Here is an 18,637-nt window from a genome sequence, read left to right as displayed (position 1 = left end):
TTCAATTATTAAACCAAAAAGAAAAAAGAGTATAGATTGACTAAACTCAACTCTCACCCATCATTATTTACTTATCTTTTCAATAGCTTTTCATTGGAGAAGGAAAAGGGTCTGTGAAAAATATATTTTAAAAAAATTAAACCAGAGATTAATCTCAACAGGGGAACTGTTTCGTGTACATTTGGACTAAAAATTAACATTTCAAAAATACAGGACCAATTAAGCTAAATAACAGTAGAGGATGCACAAAAAGGGAAAGTATAAGGAGCATATGTAAATTTGACCATGCATAGAGTTTCCGTTTGTAGGCTCTCCTCGCCACGTCTTCCCTGACTCCGTTTCCTTCGCTTTCAGGTTTTTCCTATCCCTCATTTATTTATTTATTTTCAAAGTTCCAACAAATTCTTACCCTTGTTTTTCTCGCGCTTTCTCCTTCCTTTTTATTAATATTTTGTCGACAATCTTGGATCATCTCCGAACTAAGTTTCAACTCAAATTCGAATTAACTTCTTGTTATTGCTAGTTTACTGAACATCACTAAGAATATATATAATTCAAGGATTTCAAGTTATTGAGGATGCAAAACGACGTCGCCACCGATGGAGTTTGTTCGTCGGAGTCGGTGAATGGGAGTCGCGATGTTTGGAGTTGTAAAGATTCTTTTTCTTCATCAGCTGATCATCTTGTTATCATGGTCCATGGAATCCTCGGCAGGTCTGGTTTTTTTTTTTTCCTTTAAAAGAACATTGAGATGTTTTTTCAATTGGATTTGTTTTGATTTATTTATCTTCTACTGTTAATTTTTTTTCTTTCTTAGTTGTAGCCATATTTTATGCTCGGTTTAATTTGAAGTTGTTAAATTATGATGTTAAATTATGATCTGATTCTTGGATTAGCTCTATCAATGTTGAATTTGAATTGAAAATTTTCTTTTGTTCTTCTGTTGTAGCATGATCATTCATTGCATCATTTCCAATTCACATGGAAATTTTCGATTCCCTTGTGTTAAATCGTGTTATAATTTCTATTTACGGAGTATTATCGAATATTAATATTATTACAAATTCTCCTGAAATTGGTTCCGGCATTGGTTGTATGCTTGCTTGTGCAGTTCTTCAAATTGGAAGTATGGAGCAGAGCAATTTGTTAGAAGGCTACCCGATAAAGTATTTGTCCATTGTAAGTAACATTTTTGGGCATCCTTTTTCAGAGAAAACAGCGCTTGCTGCTTCTCTTGTATGTTTGTTAGTTGTTCATATCTTCTTTAGAATGTAGGGGATGTTGGAACCATCAATTCATTCATAGTGGTATCAAAAACCATTGAGTTGATTTTCTGCATTGCTCAAAAATCTCCTTTTAAACAAGATTTTACTTTTTAGTAAGCAGTTGAGTGTTTAGTTTGTAAGGCCAGCAATGTTGATGTTTAAGTTTATGGATACAGTATGTCTGCTTGATTTTACTTGGATGATTAACTTGTTCTGCAGGCAGTGAACGGAATATGGCTAAGCTTACTTTAGATGGTGTGGATGTAATGGGTGAACGGTTGGCAAATGAGGTTAGCGCACTTTGTTAATAATACCATATTTAAGTTGTCAAAACTCAAAATCAATGAAATTTATCTGTTCTAATATAAGAGTATCAATTACATAATCTTATTTGCTATCAACAAAAATGTTTCAATGCTAGGTCCTTGATGTTATTCAAGAAAAGCCTAATCTAAGTAAGATCTCTTTTGTTGCACATTCTGTGGGAGGACTAGTGGCTAGATATGCGATTGGGAAACTCTATAGACCACCTAAGGAAGAAGTTAAAGATGATATATCCGGTAATGGATGCAAGGAAGAACCAAGGGCTACAATTGGTGGCCTAGAGGCTATTAACTTTATAACTGTTGCGACACCTCATCTTGGTTCAAGGGGCAATAAGCAGGTAGCTTCTTTGTCTTAACATGCATAGATGAATGTAATAGCTAAAACACGCTATTTTTCTCTCTGTGTGTGTGTTCTGCACATGCTTAGTCACACACAAAGATCGCTGTGAAGGAGTTATTCAACATTTCCAGCTTTCATTATGTTTCAGAGTGTGTTCTCTAATTTGGTTGTTTTTGGTCTGGAATAGATTTGGTTTATGACTTTGTGTTTGCTGTTGTACTTTGTTGATTGTATCTTATGTTTTGCTGATTGTAAAACAAAGCATATAGAGTATGGCATACTTTGTGTGTTATACAGCATATTATCTCTCACCAGTGTTGGTATGTCAAGGATTTTAGCAGTGAATGAAAAGCCGAATTGGTTTAACCAGTGGCTTCTCTAGTTCAATAACATATATTAAACATGGATTTCATTGAACTGGTTATAAACCTATTGAACTGGCAGAAACCGGTTTTATATTTATTTTATTTTTTATTATCAAAAAATTACTTGTTAGCAGTGAGATTTGAGCCTTTAACTTTATTTAAACTTAAAATAGTGTTTTAATATTAAAATCTCTTCTACATTGGATCCTCACCAGTTCAGCTCCTGTTTTTTATTCTATAGATTTTAGCAGTTGTTGGTTTATGTATTTAATAATAAAATGTTTGTTTACAGGTACCATTTCTTTTTGGGGTAACTGCTTTTGAGAAAGCTGCAAGTTATGTTATTCATTGGATATTTAGGAGAACAGGTCGGCACCTTTTTCTTACTGATGATGATGAAGAAAAGCCTCAACTGCAGCCTCCACTGCTTAAGCGAATGTTGGAAGATTATGAAGAGTGTTATTTCATGTATGCAGTATGAATTTTTTTTGTCAAGTTACTTAAGATTTGATATTTTAAGACCTAAATTCGTAAAATGACTGAAATAGTAAACTTTTTTTGCAGGTCTGCACTGCGTTTATTCAAACGACGGGTGCTGTATGCCAATGTTGGCTATGATCGTATCCTTTCCCCATGAACTGTTCAATTTTTTTGTCACCCATTCCAGATCTGTGCTGAATTTTATTTGTTTTCTGTTAATAAAATATTCATTAGATATTGTGGGCTGGAGAACATCATCAATAAGACGGGAAAGTGAACTGCCAAAGGTATTATCATCTTTGAGAACTTTTTACAATTTAGTTCATATTTACTACTCTTTTGGTTATTAATGACTAGTTCTGTAATGTTATTAGTGGGGGGAGTCTCTAAATGAAAAGTATCCACATATTGTGTATGAAGAGCACTGCAAGGCATGTGATTCTGAACAGTATGAAACTATTTCAACAGAGGATGATGGCTCATCTGACAAGCTAGAAGGTATACAAACTTAGTTTCTGACTTGAGATGGAATGTTACTTTTGTTTTGTTTGCTTTTTCTGGTTGTCTTCAGCGTTCAAAGTTCACTAGCTTGCTTTCCCAAAATAAACTTTTTATCTTATGTTGTGTTTCTCTCAATCCGAGCCTTAGCGCAAATGGTTCAACTTAGGAAGTTGGATTCCAGCAAGGTTTAATCCCCAACATTCACAAATGCTCCTTCACTAATTCCTCTTAGGCTTTGGTCTCCTTTTTACCATGGAAGGAAAAAAAAAGTGTTCAGCTTTCTTCTGTCCGACTTTTAGTGAATTTGTTGCCTTATCCTTATGAATTTAATTTCCATTGCATCTAAATGGTTGTCTGTTTCTTAATGAATTTCCATGACTAAGTAACCTTACTTGCATGCTTTTTCCTCCTATTACCATATGTTACTTTCTTTAGTGTTTCCAGATTGTACAACTCCATTAATCCAATAATGTTGTGCAGAGGAACTGGTTAGAGGCCTATCCCGAGTTTCATGGGAAAAAGTAGATGTTAGTTTTCACAACAGTCGACTGAGGTTTGCTGCTCACAGTGTCATACAGGTTGCCCTCTCTTTCTATATGAATCTCTATCCATTCATTGGGTACTACCAATGGTTTATATTCATGCGTGAGATCATTTATGCTTTTAAGTTTGTTTTGATGTGCTAATTCCTACTCTGCACATTTTGCAGGTTAAAGATGAATTTATGCATACAGAAGGTGCGGACGTAATCCAACATCTGATCGACCATTTTCACACATGAAGAACTCCTTTTAGGTAAGCAAAGATAAATTTTTGCAACTCACTGTAAGTCGGTGCTTGAAATCCCCCATTGGCAAAGGATGGGTATGAAAACTATGATTGGTTTTAGCAGTCACGAAGAAAATTTTGTTCATTCATTGATCATTTTTATGTTGTATACACGTGCACGTTCAGCAATATGCACCGACATAAATACGTGTTCTAACGAGATATTATTCAGTAATTTACGGTTCGTGAAAGCTGTTTAATAATTTCTTGTCTTTGATCATTTAAAACATTCTAAAGTTTGAGGAAGCTTGCTATAATTTCAATATTTTATAGTAGTAAGTAAATAGAATTTAATCTTTTTATGTGGTTAAATATATTCTCAAGGTACTTTATATTTACTTGAGCTTTAATAGAAATAAATTAGTTTCATCATGTAAGGTTTATTGTATTTGATAATTAAAATATTCTTTTTTTTAAAAAGAATTAAAGGATTCACTATATGAATTAAAAATAGAAAATTTGAAAAATAATATATTTTATTTGAATAAATTTTAAAACTACACATAAACTTTGATTTGATACAAATATCTTTAATTTCGATTTAATTGTATAGATTTAAAAGAATATAATTATATCAGTTTATTATATTAGATATATATATAATTATTTGTATTACATTATGTATATTTAAAATAGTGTTATATTGATAATTGAGTTAATAATTTATGAAAATTGAATTAAATTAATATTTGAAGTATAAAATTAAACAAAATTAAAGTTTATGTTTAGCGTAGTTTTGAAATTTATGACTTTTTATTTGGATAAAAAAAATTGAAATTTCAATTATAAATGAAAATTTCATTTTTAAGACTTAAAAAAATTAAATAGATTTTGGTTTCTAAATATAAAAGATATTTATAATCATTATTAAATTAAATGAAGTATTATATATTGAATAAGATGTAAGTCCAATAATTGTTGATGTTTCAATCATCAAAACTTTAACTATATACGTAGGGTATTTTGAAACAATTAAATAAACAATAGATATATGATTATGAAAAATCAAAATTATTATAATATTAAATTAAATTTATTTTATTAGTTATAAAAGGTCAAGTCTAGTAATTTTCAAAAGAAAAAAAATATGGCAGGTTTCCTAATTTTATTTCAGTTTCTCTTTTGTCACCAGGATAACCGAAGCATGGAGTAATTTGATTTCATTCTAACTTTTTTTTTTTAATTTTAAAAAATTTATGAAATAATTTTATATCTCTAAAATTTGAAACTTAAATTTTTATAATAGTTTTAAGAAAACATTTTTTTTCCTTTTCCCTCACCATTTTCTCTATTGTTATTTATCAAAATCCATAATTCAAAATCCAAACCCAACCATAGGCCTAGAATTTAAATATGTTGTTGCTACACTCATATACTTCATTTTCAAGTAACATAATAAAATGAATCTTTAAAATTGATATTGAATTAGTAAAATAGTAAATGACATTGTAATTCATTTTTTTTATGCAAATTAAGAGATAGAGAGATATGGTGGTTTCCAGCTATAAACAATTTTTTTTTTTATTTGGATTTCTTTGTGGGTCAAATTTGTTATGCTTAAATGGCATTTGAGTGTGTCTTGTTAGTAAATTAGTTTTTCATCTGTTTGTTTCCATGTTAAGCTGGTGGATCTTTGGAGCTTAGACAAGTTCTAACATTTTTTATAGATTGAAATATTTGGTTCTACAATGTTCTATTTTACAGCTTTCTGTAGTTTGATGAATGGGTATATTTTGTATAATTTTTACAATTATACAATATGTAAAAGTTAGGGATTAAGTTTTGTAGAAAGAAATTAACGATGGTTAACAATAAATAAATAAATTAAAATACGATTAATTGGATTACCATTTTATATTTTTTCATAATTTAATGACAAAAAAAATTAAATTTACAATATAGTATACCCTAAAAGAATAAACTACTTTATGAAGAAAAATCCAATGTTATTTGTATTAAGAAAAAATGAAAATAATCCAATTATATTTTGTTAACCAGAGAATCCATTGTGTTTATGTATGAACAACACATTGGGTCCTCCATCTTTTACTAAAAACAAGAGCGAGGGGTCAGCAATTGCCATGGTCCTCAAATCGTACTAACTTGTTTTACCTATTTTAATTTATTTATAATGATGGAACCATTAGGGAGGCGACTTCCACATTGAGACGTGGGAACAATTTTTGTTATCAGTACATTGTCAAAACTTGTCTTCTCATCCCCACCTCGCATCGTCTCGACCTCAGCAATGATGACTTCATCTATGGACAATGCCATGCTAGCTATGATTCTTGCAGACATTTCCACTTTCTATATGGTACATCTTTGACTTATCTCATTAAAGACTAGTATTGAGTTTCCTTTCACACAGAACACATGTGGGATTTCATCTAATTCACGTTAATTTCATCTTTGCCTATCTAGGAGGCTATTATGCTACCTAAGTGATCGACCACCATAAGACTAGCCCCGATTATGTATCTAAACCTAGGACCAGTGGAGGATAATCCTCACTTATACCCATCCTTAGTTTTAGGTGGGTCTTTCAAGAACTTTCTACCTTGATTATATTTACTATCTTTTCTCTTGTAGCGATTTTCAACACCTCAATATTGTGTGAACCATCTTTTAGGATTTGTGCATTGATTTCTTCATTTTACTTGTAAATTTCAAATTGGTTGAATAAATAAATAAATTTTTGCATGATTAATTAGTTATATCTTTTGTGTTTGTACTCCATAATTTTTGCATGAAAAGTAAATGTACAAAAAAACTATTAGCTTTTTGATTACTCAAGATTTAATTAATATTAAGTTACATTATAAGAACATATTATAATATGTGAAGAAAACTTATATTAGTAGGTAATTTAAATTGTTCATAGTCTACAAGAGTCAAACTGGGTTATTGATTCAAAATAAATAGGAAACTATTATGTTGTCTATAAGTTTAATTGGGAGATAGCTTATCTTGGTTATCAAAGTAATTGACTTCTAGAAATAGACAAATAGATGTGATTGTTAAGACTAACAATACATTAGATTGGATCCAAGTTGAATTTATCTATCATTTAGGTATTTATTCACTCGTGACGTTCATGGTATAACTTACCTCAATTCTGGATAAATGACTAGTTATGTGTACATAACTCGTGTTTTGATATATTGAAAACCTAAGTGTTAAACTAAGTTTTACTTGGCAAATAATTTTGATATAAGAAATATTATGTTTTGAATCAAAATCATTTTAAAACAATACTTGAAAAAAAATGATATCTTAAATGATATCTTAAAAGAAATATTATGTTCACAGGTAAAGGTTGCAAAGTTAAGTGAGTGGACAAATGAACATGTGTTAAGTCTAAAACAGTATACATGTTGGCATGCATTGAGCTACCTAGGACATCACTTCAATGAATAGTAACCATGTTTTATAAATACTCGATTTCCCCATCTTAAAGATACACATCAAAATACTCAATAATTTGGTACGGTGAGCGTGGAGAATTTTCAATATTTGGATTCTCAATTAGAAATGGCTCACCCTTATGACAATTTCCCCATCGATTTCTTTTCTAGACAGCTTGAGAATTATGGTGCTAGGAATCAACCTAGTGAGATGGATTTATTCGTTGGTTGGTTTGCGGATCGGCTAGAGAACCTAGGTAACTTGGCTCATGCAGGAGCCTTAAACTCTTTGGACTTGAATGTCCTCGTCGGTCATGGAAACCATTCTAGCCAGGGGTTATCATTCTCTTTTGACTATGAGGCATTTCCACAACAATTTATTGCTCTTCAAGAAACAACGAGGTTGATGAGAAAGCAAGTGACTTTGCAAAGTGTTAGATATGAACAACAACAAGCATTTCAGCAAAAGTTGTTGAAACAAAATGAAGAACTTAAGAAGAAGGTACAATCTGATGACTCTGATCTCCATGGTAATAGCAATGTTCATGAGGGTGATTTTGGGTTGTATGCAAAACCTTGGCAGAATAAAATAGATGCTCTACGAATAGATGTGCGAGCTTTGCATCCGGATTATCAGGACATGGATTGGCTATTCTTTTCCAATAATCCGTTGGTTGCTGAGGTGGCAGTAGTGAGTTTATCGTCAGATTTTAAGGTCCCTAAAGAAATGTTCGAAGGTAGAAGGGACTCGTGAGCACACCTCATACAGTACAATGATTGCATGAATGTGTTGGGAGCTTCCGATGCTGCGAAGTGTAAACCTTTCTCAACAACCCTCAAAGGAAGTGAAAAGGATTGGTACTTGTCCCTTTCGCAAGGTTCTATTCAAAGTTTTTCACAGTTAGGACAGATTTTTTGGGTAGATTTTGAGCGCACAAGACAATAATGAATACACCTATGAGCCTGATGTCTGTTAAACAGAAAGAAGGAGAAAGTTTGTAAGATTATGTTAAGCATTTTCATGCAATAACGTTAATAAAAAGAATCTAGAAGACCAGTAGGCCATTGATTCTTTTATCATGGGAGTCTTAAATGAGCACGTACAGTATTTGTTCATAGACAATAAAACACAAAGTTTAGCATATTTGTATGAAAGGGCTCACAAGTTCGCTGAGGCGGAAGAGATCAAGAGGAAAGCCCATGGTACATTCTAGAGGGAGGATAGAAGTTCTAGAAATAGAGAAGCGTTTCACAATCGTTAGGGTCTATCTTCTCAGGCTTTGCGTGTACAGGGTAGTGGACAACTGTTGGAGCTGAGAGCAACTAACAACAAGTTTCAGCCTATTGCTTGAGCAGCAAGTGTCGTGGCTTGCAGCTGAAACAAACAGAAAACTAAAGAGAATAAAGCAAGAAGAATGGAGAGAGTTTTTGAATGAAAACTTGATTAAATTCATTCATCAAAAAAATGGCTTAATGCCAATACATAAATCAAGCTTCTAGCTTGTCAAGACAGTAGGTTAACCAAAACTATACCTACTACCACTAAGTTTCCTAGTAAATTGGAATGATAGCTTGTGCAAATGAATAAAGCTGGTAAACAGCTCAATCACCATCAAGTTTACATCAAATATCATCTTGTCATAGTTCAAAATGAACTAGGTTACATTACATAAACAAAAAAAAATTCAAATGAAACTAAACATCCTTGCTTTCTCGTGCAAACTGCTGCTTCTGCATGGTGGTCTTCAATGCTGCATGCTAACCACCTTTCAACACTCCTCCTTGGTTAGCATGTTGCTAACTCCCATCTTCATTCTTAAGCTTTGAAACCTTGAAACATTAAGAGGTTTTGTTAAAATATCAGCTAATTGTTCATCAGAACTGCAACGAACCAGTTTCACTTCATGAGCTTGTTGCATTTCTCGAACTGCATGAAGCTTAATGTTAAAATGTTTTGTCCTCCCATGAAAAACAGGGTTCTTTGCAATTGCAACAGCCGATTGATTGTCACACATTATCTCTGTTGCTTCCTCTTGTTCAAGGTTGAGATCGACTAGAATTTTTCTAAGCCAAATGGCTTGATTGACTGCTGCAGCAGCTGCTACATATTCTGCTTCTGCGGTAGATTGAGCCACCAGTGCTTGTTTCTTTGAACTCCAACAAAATACTGCTGAGCCAAGATTGAAAAAATAGCCTGAAGTGCTTTTCATATCGTCCACTGAGCCTGCCCAATCACTGTCACTGTAACCAATCAAATTTGAATGCTTGGCCTTGGTATACAACATTCCATAGCTCAGGGTTCCCTTAATGTACCTGAGAATTCTCTTGCCTGCTTTAAAATGACTTTCATTGCAGCAATGCATGAATCTCGAGAGTAAACTCACAGCATACATTATGTCTGGTCTAGTGGCAGTAAGATATAACAAACAACCAATCAGACTTCTGTAAGTTGTCTCACACACTGGTTCAAAAAATTCTTGACTCGATAGCTTTCCTCCAACAGCTATTGGTGTGTTGGTAGGTTTGCAATTCTCTATTGAGAATTTTCTGAGAATCTTCATAGCAAAAGTCTTCTGACTTAGCCAAATTCCTTTCTCAGCTTGCGTTACTTCCATGCCTAAGAAGTAGGACATCAACCCAAGATCTGACATCTCAAAATGCTGTTGCATTTTGGCTTTAAAACTGACCAGCATATCTTGATCTCCTCCTGTCACCAATAGGTCATCGACATATAATGAGACAATAAGCTGAGTTTCTGCCTTGGTCTTTTTGACATACAGAGTTGGCTCGCTAATACTCCTCTCAAATCCCAAACTGATCAAATAGCTGTCAATCTTGCTATACCAGGCTCTTGGAGCCTGTTTCAAGCCATACAAGGCTTTGTTCAGCTTATATACCATATCCTCTCTACCAGACACTTCAAAACCTTGAGGTTGTTCCACATAAATCTCTTCTTCAAGGGATCCATTTAGAAATGCTGACTTTACATCAAGCTGATGTATCTTCCACTCCCTTTGTGCTGCTAATGCCACTACCAATCTGATGGTGTCAAGCCTGGCCACTGGTGCAAAAGTTTCCAGGTAGTCTAATCCATACCTTTGACTAAAGCCTTTGACAACTAACCTTGCCTTTAATTTGTTTAAGCTTCCATCAGCATTCTGCTTGACTCGATAAACCCATTTAACTCCAATGATTTTCCTGTTTGCTGGCCTTTCAACTAGATTCCAAGTTTGATTCTTTTCTATCATGCTGATCTCTTCTATCATTGCTTGCTTCCAGCCTTGTTGACTTTCTGCGTCTTCAAAACAACTTGGTTCTACCATGGCTACTTGAGCTCTTTCATAAACATCAGCCAATGATCGAGTTCCTCTGATTGGTTCATCATCCACATCCATTTCAAATGTGTCTTGATTAGTTCCAACTTGATCAGATGCAAGTTCTTCAGTTACAGCCTCTGGTTCATTTTTATCCCAGTTCCAGCATGCCTTCTCATTGAACACAACATCTCTACTCACAAGGATCTTATTTGTAGAAGGTTCCAGCATTCTATAGCCCTTTTTAACTGCACTGTAGCCTATCAGAATCCCTGCTTGAGTTCTTTTATCCAGCTTTCCTCTTTTCACAGCTGGAACTTGTGCATAACATATGCAACCAAAGGTTCTGAGATGAGCCAGTGATGGTTTGAACCCAAACCAGGCTTCAAATGGAGTTTTCTGAGCTAAGGCTTTAGTTGGAAGTCTATTTTGAAGATAGACTGCAGTGTTTACTGCTTCAGCCCACAGGGTTTTAGGAAGATTTTTCTCAAACAGGAGGCACCTTGCCATGTTCATCAAACTTCTGTTTTTTCTTTCACTGACCCCATTTTGTTGAGGTGTATACACATTGGTCAGTTGGTGTTTAATGCCTGCATTCTTACAATAGAGTTGAAACTGAGCTGAGGTATACTCAGTTCCATTATCTGACCTTAGTGTCTTAAGTTTGTGGCCAATTTCAGTTTCAACAGCAGCTTTGAACTTCAAAAACACATGAGCAACTTCTGATTTTTGTTTCATAAAATAAATCCAACAATATCTTGTATGATCATCTATGAAAAGAATAAAGTACCTGTTCCCATTGAGAGATTCGGTCTTCATTGGTCCACACACATCAGTGTGTACAAGCTGCAGCTTCTCTGATGCTCTCCATGCTGTGTTTGCAGGAAATGGCAATCTTGCTTGTTTTCCTTGCTGGCACGCTTCACAAATTTCATCATTCTTCACTGTTTTGATGAAGTTTTCAGCTAATTCTTCATTAATCATCTGAGCCATTGATTTGAAGTTAACATGTCCAAGCCTTTGGTGCCATAGCTTGGAGTCATCAATGGAGGCAATACAGGCTGAATGTGAGTCATCTGGCCATTCCACTTCAAAACACTTGTCAGTCATGGTGACTGTCATGAAATTTGATCCATTTGGATCAAAAATTTGGCATTCTTTCTGCTTAAACACAACTGAGTATCCTTTCTCTAGAAGTTGAGCTATGCTGAGAAGATTTCTGTCAATCTCAGGTACTAATAGCACATTCGAGATGACTTTGATGCCTGTAGGAGTGTATATCTGCACATCCCCATTTCCTTCAGCCTTTATAAACTGACCATTTCCAATTTTTACTTTGGTTTTACAGGTTCTGTCCAAAGTTTTGAAAATGGTTGCATCTGGTGACATGTGGTTTGTGCATCCACTGTCCAGCAACCAACCTTTTGAGCATTTCTTCTCAGCAGCTAAGCAAGAAACAGAAAAGACCTGCTCTTCTTGATCACTGCTGTCTTCAGCTACTTGAGCTTCAACCTTTGGTTGTTGATATTGACTCTGCCTTGGCTTGGTTCTATTTTTGCAAACCCTTTCAACATGGCCCTTCTTCTTGCAGTGTTGGCATACTGCATCTGGTCTGAACCAGCATCTGTCTTCTGGATGACCTGGCCTCTTGCAATGTCTGCAGGGCTGGTCATTGCTCCTTGCAGCATCATTCTTTGGCTTGTCTCTCCAGTCCTTCTTGCCTTTGTAGGCCGTATTTGTTCTTGCCTGAAAGGCACCTTCTTGGTGCTCCTCCAGTCTGCTTGCTCTCCTCTGCTCTTGAGCATATAGAGTATTGATCAACTCTGTCAGGGAGATGGTGGACAGGTCCCTTGAGTCTTCGAGAGATGAGATTTTTGCCTCATACCTCTCAGGCAGAGTTGCTATAACCTTCTCCACTATCCTTGCTTCATTGAACTGCTCTCCAAGGAGCCTTATGCTGTTTACAACAGCCATAATTCTGTCTGAATACTGCTTGACTGTTTCTTCTTCTTTCATCTTGAGATTTTCAAAGTCCCTTCTCAAGTTGAGAAGCTGTTGTTGCCTTGTTCTTTCAGTCCCTTGAAACTCTTCTTTCAGCTTGTCCCAAGCCTCCTTTGGTGTTTCACAAGCCATGATTCTTGTGAAAATCACATCTGAAACACAGTTTTGTATGCATGACATGGCCTTGTGTCTTTTTGTTCTTTCATCAGCATGTTGCCTCATTTGAGCAACTGTTGGATTTGCTCTGAGAGGTGCTGGCTCTGCATCTGAATTGACTAACTCCCATAGGTCGAATGCCTGTAGGTAAGTCTTCATTTTGACAACCCAAATATGGAATCCTTCTCCATTGAAGACAGGTGGTGCAGCTGGTGAAAATCCTGAAGAAGCCATCGGGTTCCTTGGTTTGAAACAACAGGTCCACTAAGACAAGGGCTCTAGATACCAATTGTTGGAGCTGAGAGCAACTAACAACAAGTTTCAGCCTATTGCTTGAGCAGCAAGTGTCGTGGCTTGCAGCTGAAACAAACAGAAAACTAAAGAGAATAAAGCAAGAAGAATGGAGAGAGTTTTTGAATGAAAACTTGATTAAATTCATTCATCAAAAAAATGGCTTAATGCCAATACATAAATCAAGCTTCTAGCTTGTCAAGACAGTAGGTTAACCAAAACTATACCTACTACCACTAAGTTTCCTAGTAAATTGGAATGATAGCTTGTGCAAATGAATAAAGCTGGTAAACAGCTCAATCACCATCAAGTTTACATCAAATATCATCTTGTCATAGTTCAAAATGAACTAGGTTACATTACATAAACAAAAAAAAATTCAAATGAAACTAAACATCCTTGCTTTCTCGTGCAAACTGCTGCTTCTGCATGGTGGTCTTCAATGCTGCATGCTAACCACCTTTCAACAACAACAGAAAGGGAAATCGCAAGGTGATTCACCAAAAACTTACCAGAGATCGCAGCCTAAGCATGTAAGAAGGTACCCTCATTATGGTAAATTTGAAACTTATACTCCTTTGAATGCTACACGTGCATATATTCTGACTCAAGTCAAATTTTAGGTATTTTGTCAACTACTCCACCTATCAGGTATAATGCGAGAAGATCAAATGCAAGAGACAGGTGTGCCTTTCATGAAGATGGAGGTCATAAAACTGAAGAATGTACTTCCTTAAAAGACGTTATTGTGGAAGCGATTTGCAACAGTGAGCTCAAAGATTTTGTGGCTCAGAATAGTGAACAACATGGGCAGACTTCTACCATTAGTGATGGGTGAAGTGTTGATGTTTACGTTGATGATATGATAGTAAAGGGTTCTACCATTAGTGAGCATGTGAAGAATTTGACTAAAGCGTTTGCTGTGTTGTGAGCTTATAACATGAGGTTAAATTCAGACAAATATGCTTTCGATGTCAGAGTTGGTAAATTTTTAGGTTTTATGATCTCATAAAGAGGAATTAGGGCAAACTCAGAAAAGATTTGTGCCATCCTGGATATGTCTCCTCCAAAGACGGTAAAGGATGTGTAGCGTTTGACAAGAAGAGTGGTCGCACTTAACAGGTTTGTCTCATGAATAGGAGAAAAATGTTTACCCTTTTTTAAAGCCTTGTGCACTTCTTTTTCATGGACCGAAGAGTTCCAGGTAGCCTTTGAAAAGCTCAAGTTATACATTACATCCCTACCACTTTTGATGTCCCCAAGAGTGGGAGAAACCCTTTACATATATTTAACTGCCTTAGAGGAAACAGCTGCAGCTATCTTGGTTAGAGCAGAAGATGTTCACCAGTTCCCAGTGTACTACGTTAGTAAGGTGTTACAGAATGGTGAGGTAAGGTACTCAAAAATTAAAAAGCTTATTTTTTTCTCTGATTATTGCAACTCACAAGCTGTGTCCCTACTTCCAAGATCATCATATTATCCAAAGCTAACACATCAGGAAGGATGACGAAGTGGAGCATCGAGTTAGCCAAGTTTGATGTAGAGTGCGCAACGAGAACAACAATAAAGTTGCAAATACTAGTTGATTTTATAGTTCAATGTTCTTTTGAGAAGCCTGTTAGTCCAACAATTAGTTTACCTCAAGAGGATGTAAACATGACTGATAGATCAAAAATGTGATTAGTCTATGTTGATGGTTCTACAACAAAAACCGAATCAGGAGCAAGGGTACTTCTAGTTGATCCTAGCGAGAATGAGTGGCAATATGGGCTATCATTTGCTTTTCAAATTGATGCGATCACGCCCCGCAATGAGCCCAGCTCGGGCAAAGACCCCATAGTGCTTCCTCAAGGACCAATTACGCGAGCCCTTGCTAAGAAATTCAAGGAAGCGATATCGGCTTTAGTTCAACAATTATGGGACAATATGTTAGCTGGAAACGTTGAGCACAACTGGGCCAATTCCACAAACTACCCGTGTAACTTTTTGCAAGTTGATCCTAACTTCATTTCAGCTCAGTGAGCTCAAACTAGCTCAAATCCAGCTCCATTTAATTTATGCTTTAATATAGATGCTGGAATATATTATTTGAATTAGTTAAATTAGTTAAATCAGCTTAATTAATTGTTAGTGTTTAATTTATTTAAATCTAGACAAATTTAATTATGTGTGTTAAATATGTTTTATGCATGTTATTAATATGTCTTAAGTCTATTAAATATGTTCTAATTAGTACAGCTTTTTAATATGTCCTAGATTCAGACGTTTTAATTATGTCCAAAGTTTAGACAAATTTAATAATGTCTAAATTGTGTCCAGCCGAATTTTATGCTGCTTCCTTTTCTAAACTGTGTCCAGCCGAATTTAATGCTGCTGATTAAATGTGCCTCAAAGCTGCTTTAAATTGACGAATTTAATGTGCAGGTGCATGCTTGGACGGCAATTTAATGGTGATAATTCCTCTTTCCCAAATGCCTTTTTCGGTCACCACAATGCCATCAATGTTCTGCCTATTTGAGGGAATGCATGAGCAGTATATAGATGAAGTTTAACACCAATTAATGCTTCATTTATCAAAGAGACGAATTAAAGAAAACCAGCTATTGTTTTGAGTGTCTTTAGGTACCTTTTCGTCGAATTAAAGGGCCATGTCAGCTCACAATTATTCGGCCGCCCATTCCATTTTCCCAAGTCAGCCAATGAGCCCTCCAAGCAATTTTAAAGACGTTCACATTGCTAGAATCCTTTTCACATGATATGGCTATTCATTTCAGAGTTTTCACACCTCAAATGACTGCTCAAGACCTCTTTAATTGCTGGTAACTTTTCAGCAATAGTTGCACATTGAATGAGCTTATTTAAGCTCATTAGTCGAACCTAGCTGCTGCCATGCACCATTTAAGTTTTCCAAGTTCATTGTTTAATCTAGAAGCTGCCTCCTGGACTCACTTTCAGCTGAATTTAGCTACAGCATTTTAATGGTTTTAATTCTGGAATTTTCTAGCTTATTCTAGCTACATTTACTTGGTTTTAAGCTTGTTTGCTGACCATTCAGCTAGCTAGTAGATAGGCTATAAATACTTTGCTCTTTTATTATAAAAAGAACTTTTGACATTCTTGTTAATGAATTGCTGCCGATTTTGTGAGACACTATCTCTCCAATTTCGCTCGAGACTCGAAAGACTTATCTAGCTTCTAGTGGCGTCTACCCGAGTCTCTTTTTATACTTATCACTCCCTTTAACGAGTGTGGCGTTCACCCAATTATACCTTTGGTTCATACTTACCTAAGTATCAAGTTAAGGTTCAAAAATTACCAATTCCATTCACCTTAAGGTCCTATAAGTTTTGGGTCGGCACTCAATATAGTGTTGGTTCTTACTTGATCCTTGAGCCCCATTTTGAACAATTTCCTTTGCAAACCAAATTCTAAAACCAAATTTAGTTCAACTTAACCTAAACCATGTCATACCTTTATTTACCATCGACCAAAACTCGAACTCCTTTCTTTCCATCCTAACCTAAATACATATTTCCTTCCTATTTCGAGCCATCCTTGATTACCATTAACCCAAACTTAGTCTCATCTCAATTAACTTCGAAAATAAAATCATACATCTTCGTTTAACGATCGGGCACTTAATCGACTTGAATTAATCTATTAAACCGAGTTCGTATCATTTGGTATCAGAGCTGGTTAAACTGAGAAGTACGGACACTTGAGGATATCTCGGTTTAGGTACGTAAAAAAGTTGAAAAAATTTGAAATTAAAAAATATATTCAAAAAAAAAATAGAAGAATTCAAAATAAAAAATTCGTAATTAAAAAAATCGTGATTAAAAAAATAAAAAGAAAAAAGAAAATTTGTTTCATCTTTGTAAGTCCGATAAATTCTTTACTGTTTCTTCCTTCTTTCTTACGCCACATTTTTAAAATCGACCTTTGTTTCTTTAACCTACCCAAACAAACAACTAATCCCTTACAAACCCCTTCGAAACTGACCCCCTAGTTTACGATAATGTTACATCGAGCCTCTTACGAAATCACGAGAGAAAGTTGAGTGAAAAAAGGCACGAGTGTGTGAACGCATTAGAGCAGAGGTAAAAGCCGAAAAAGAGCGCAAACGCGAGTGTGAGTGACATTTACTCTTTCTTTCTGAGTGAACGTAAGGTTTTGTGGTGAGGTTATTTCTTTTTAAACTTCATTCATGTCTAGAAGTCCGGAGAGGAATATGGCTGAAAGGAATGAAAGGCAACCCGTTCGTAATGTCCCAGATCTTAACCTTCAAGCTCTGTTGCGAGAAGTGGAGCGTTTATTCGATCGCAAGCTCTATTCAAGAAAGGCTTGACCTAGTTGAAGAATGAGGCCGACGAGAGAGAATGCCTCAAAGTCCACGAAGGAACCGCGGAAGGCAACGAGACCCCGAGGAAGACTTTGATGTTTTTAGTGACGTCAAGAGTTACCAAGGTTCTAATCTAATCGATCGGCGGAGAGGTCAACGAAACCGAGGCCAAAGAGATCGAGGACGAGTTGACGATGATCTTAAGAATATAAAACTTGCTATTCCTCCGTTCCAAGGCAAGTCTGATCCGAAAGCGTACTTGGAGTGGGAAGAAAAAGATAGAACTAGTTTTTGACTGCCACAACTACTCTGAGGCCAAGAAGGTGAAGTTAGCGGCGACGAGTTCTCCAACTACGCTATGATTTGGTAGGACCAACTCACCACAAGTCGATGAAGAAATGGTGAGCAACCAATAGCCACTTCAACTGAGATGAAGGCACTAATGCGGAGACGGTTCATTCCATCTTACTATCATTGGGAGCTTTACCAGAAACTCCAAAACCTTTCTCAAGGGTTGAGGAGTGTAGAAGATTATTATGATGAGATGGAAATCGCAATGATTCGTACCGATGTCCAAGAAGATCGAGCGGCAACGATGGTGCGATTCTTTGCGGGTCTCATCCGCGACATTGCCAACGTTGTAGAATTACAGCATTATGTCGAAGTGGTGGACATGGTACACATGGCCATCAAGGTGGAGATGCAACTAAGACACAAAGGAGCTGTTCGAGGCTATTCTACCACGACTCTTTCCAAATGGAGCCAAGGTGTTAGCAAAACTACTCCAATGAACCGATCTAAAGAATCCCCCGTGCCATCAAAGATGAATAAATCCGTGGCTGAACCGAGCAAAGGCAAGGTTGTTGAAGGGTTCTCTAATCGTTCGAGGGGCATAAAATGTTTTAAATGCTTTGGAAGAGGGAATATTGCAAGCCAATACCCGAATCGAAGTACCATGGTGGTGCGCGCAAATGGAGATATTGAATCCGAAGAAGAGCTTGAAAATGAAATCAAAACGACT

The 18,637-nt window shown here is 35.8% G+C and overlaps 1 protein-coding gene across 3 annotated transcripts; it reads left to right on the top strand.

Moving 5' to 3' along the window:
* The first annotated feature begins 331 nt into the window (after nt 1–331).
* Nucleotides 332–16,274, top strand: LOC107949679 (lipid droplet phospholipase 1). Of its 3 annotated transcripts, none has more exons than XR_005911369.1 (12): nt 369–714; nt 1,112–1,179; nt 1,485–1,555; nt 1,687–1,929; nt 2,589–2,764; nt 2,861–2,916; nt 3,011–3,063; nt 3,151–3,274; nt 3,758–3,855; nt 3,987–4,072; nt 6,253–6,422; nt 15,699–16,274. XR_005911369.1 is itself a non-coding variant. In XM_016884408.2 (10 exons), exons 1-10 carry the CDS (start codon nt 578–580, stop codon nt 4,056–4,058), a joined length of 1,098 nt encoding a protein of 365 aa, XP_016739897.1. In that variant the 5' UTR covers nt 332–577; the 3' UTR covers nt 4,059–4,296. The 3 variants fall into 3 exon arrangements, 1 of the variants encoding a protein (XP_016739897.1); XR_005911368.1 differs by lacking the exon at nt 15,699–16,274 and adding an exon at nt 6,530–6,790; XM_016884408.2 differs by lacking the exons at nt 6,253–6,422; nt 15,699–16,274 and having other exon boundaries at nt 332–714; nt 3,987–4,296.
* Nucleotides 16,275–18,637: the final 2,363 nt, after the last annotated feature.

Source organism: Gossypium hirsutum, chromosome D03 (genome assembly GCF_007990345.1).
Source record: "Gossypium hirsutum isolate 1008001.06 chromosome D03, Gossypium_hirsutum_v2.1, whole genome shotgun sequence".
In the NCBI taxonomy this organism is placed as follows: domain Eukaryota; kingdom Viridiplantae; phylum Streptophyta; class Magnoliopsida; order Malvales; family Malvaceae; genus Gossypium; species Gossypium hirsutum.
This window is presented reverse-complemented; position numbering and strand designations above follow the sequence as displayed.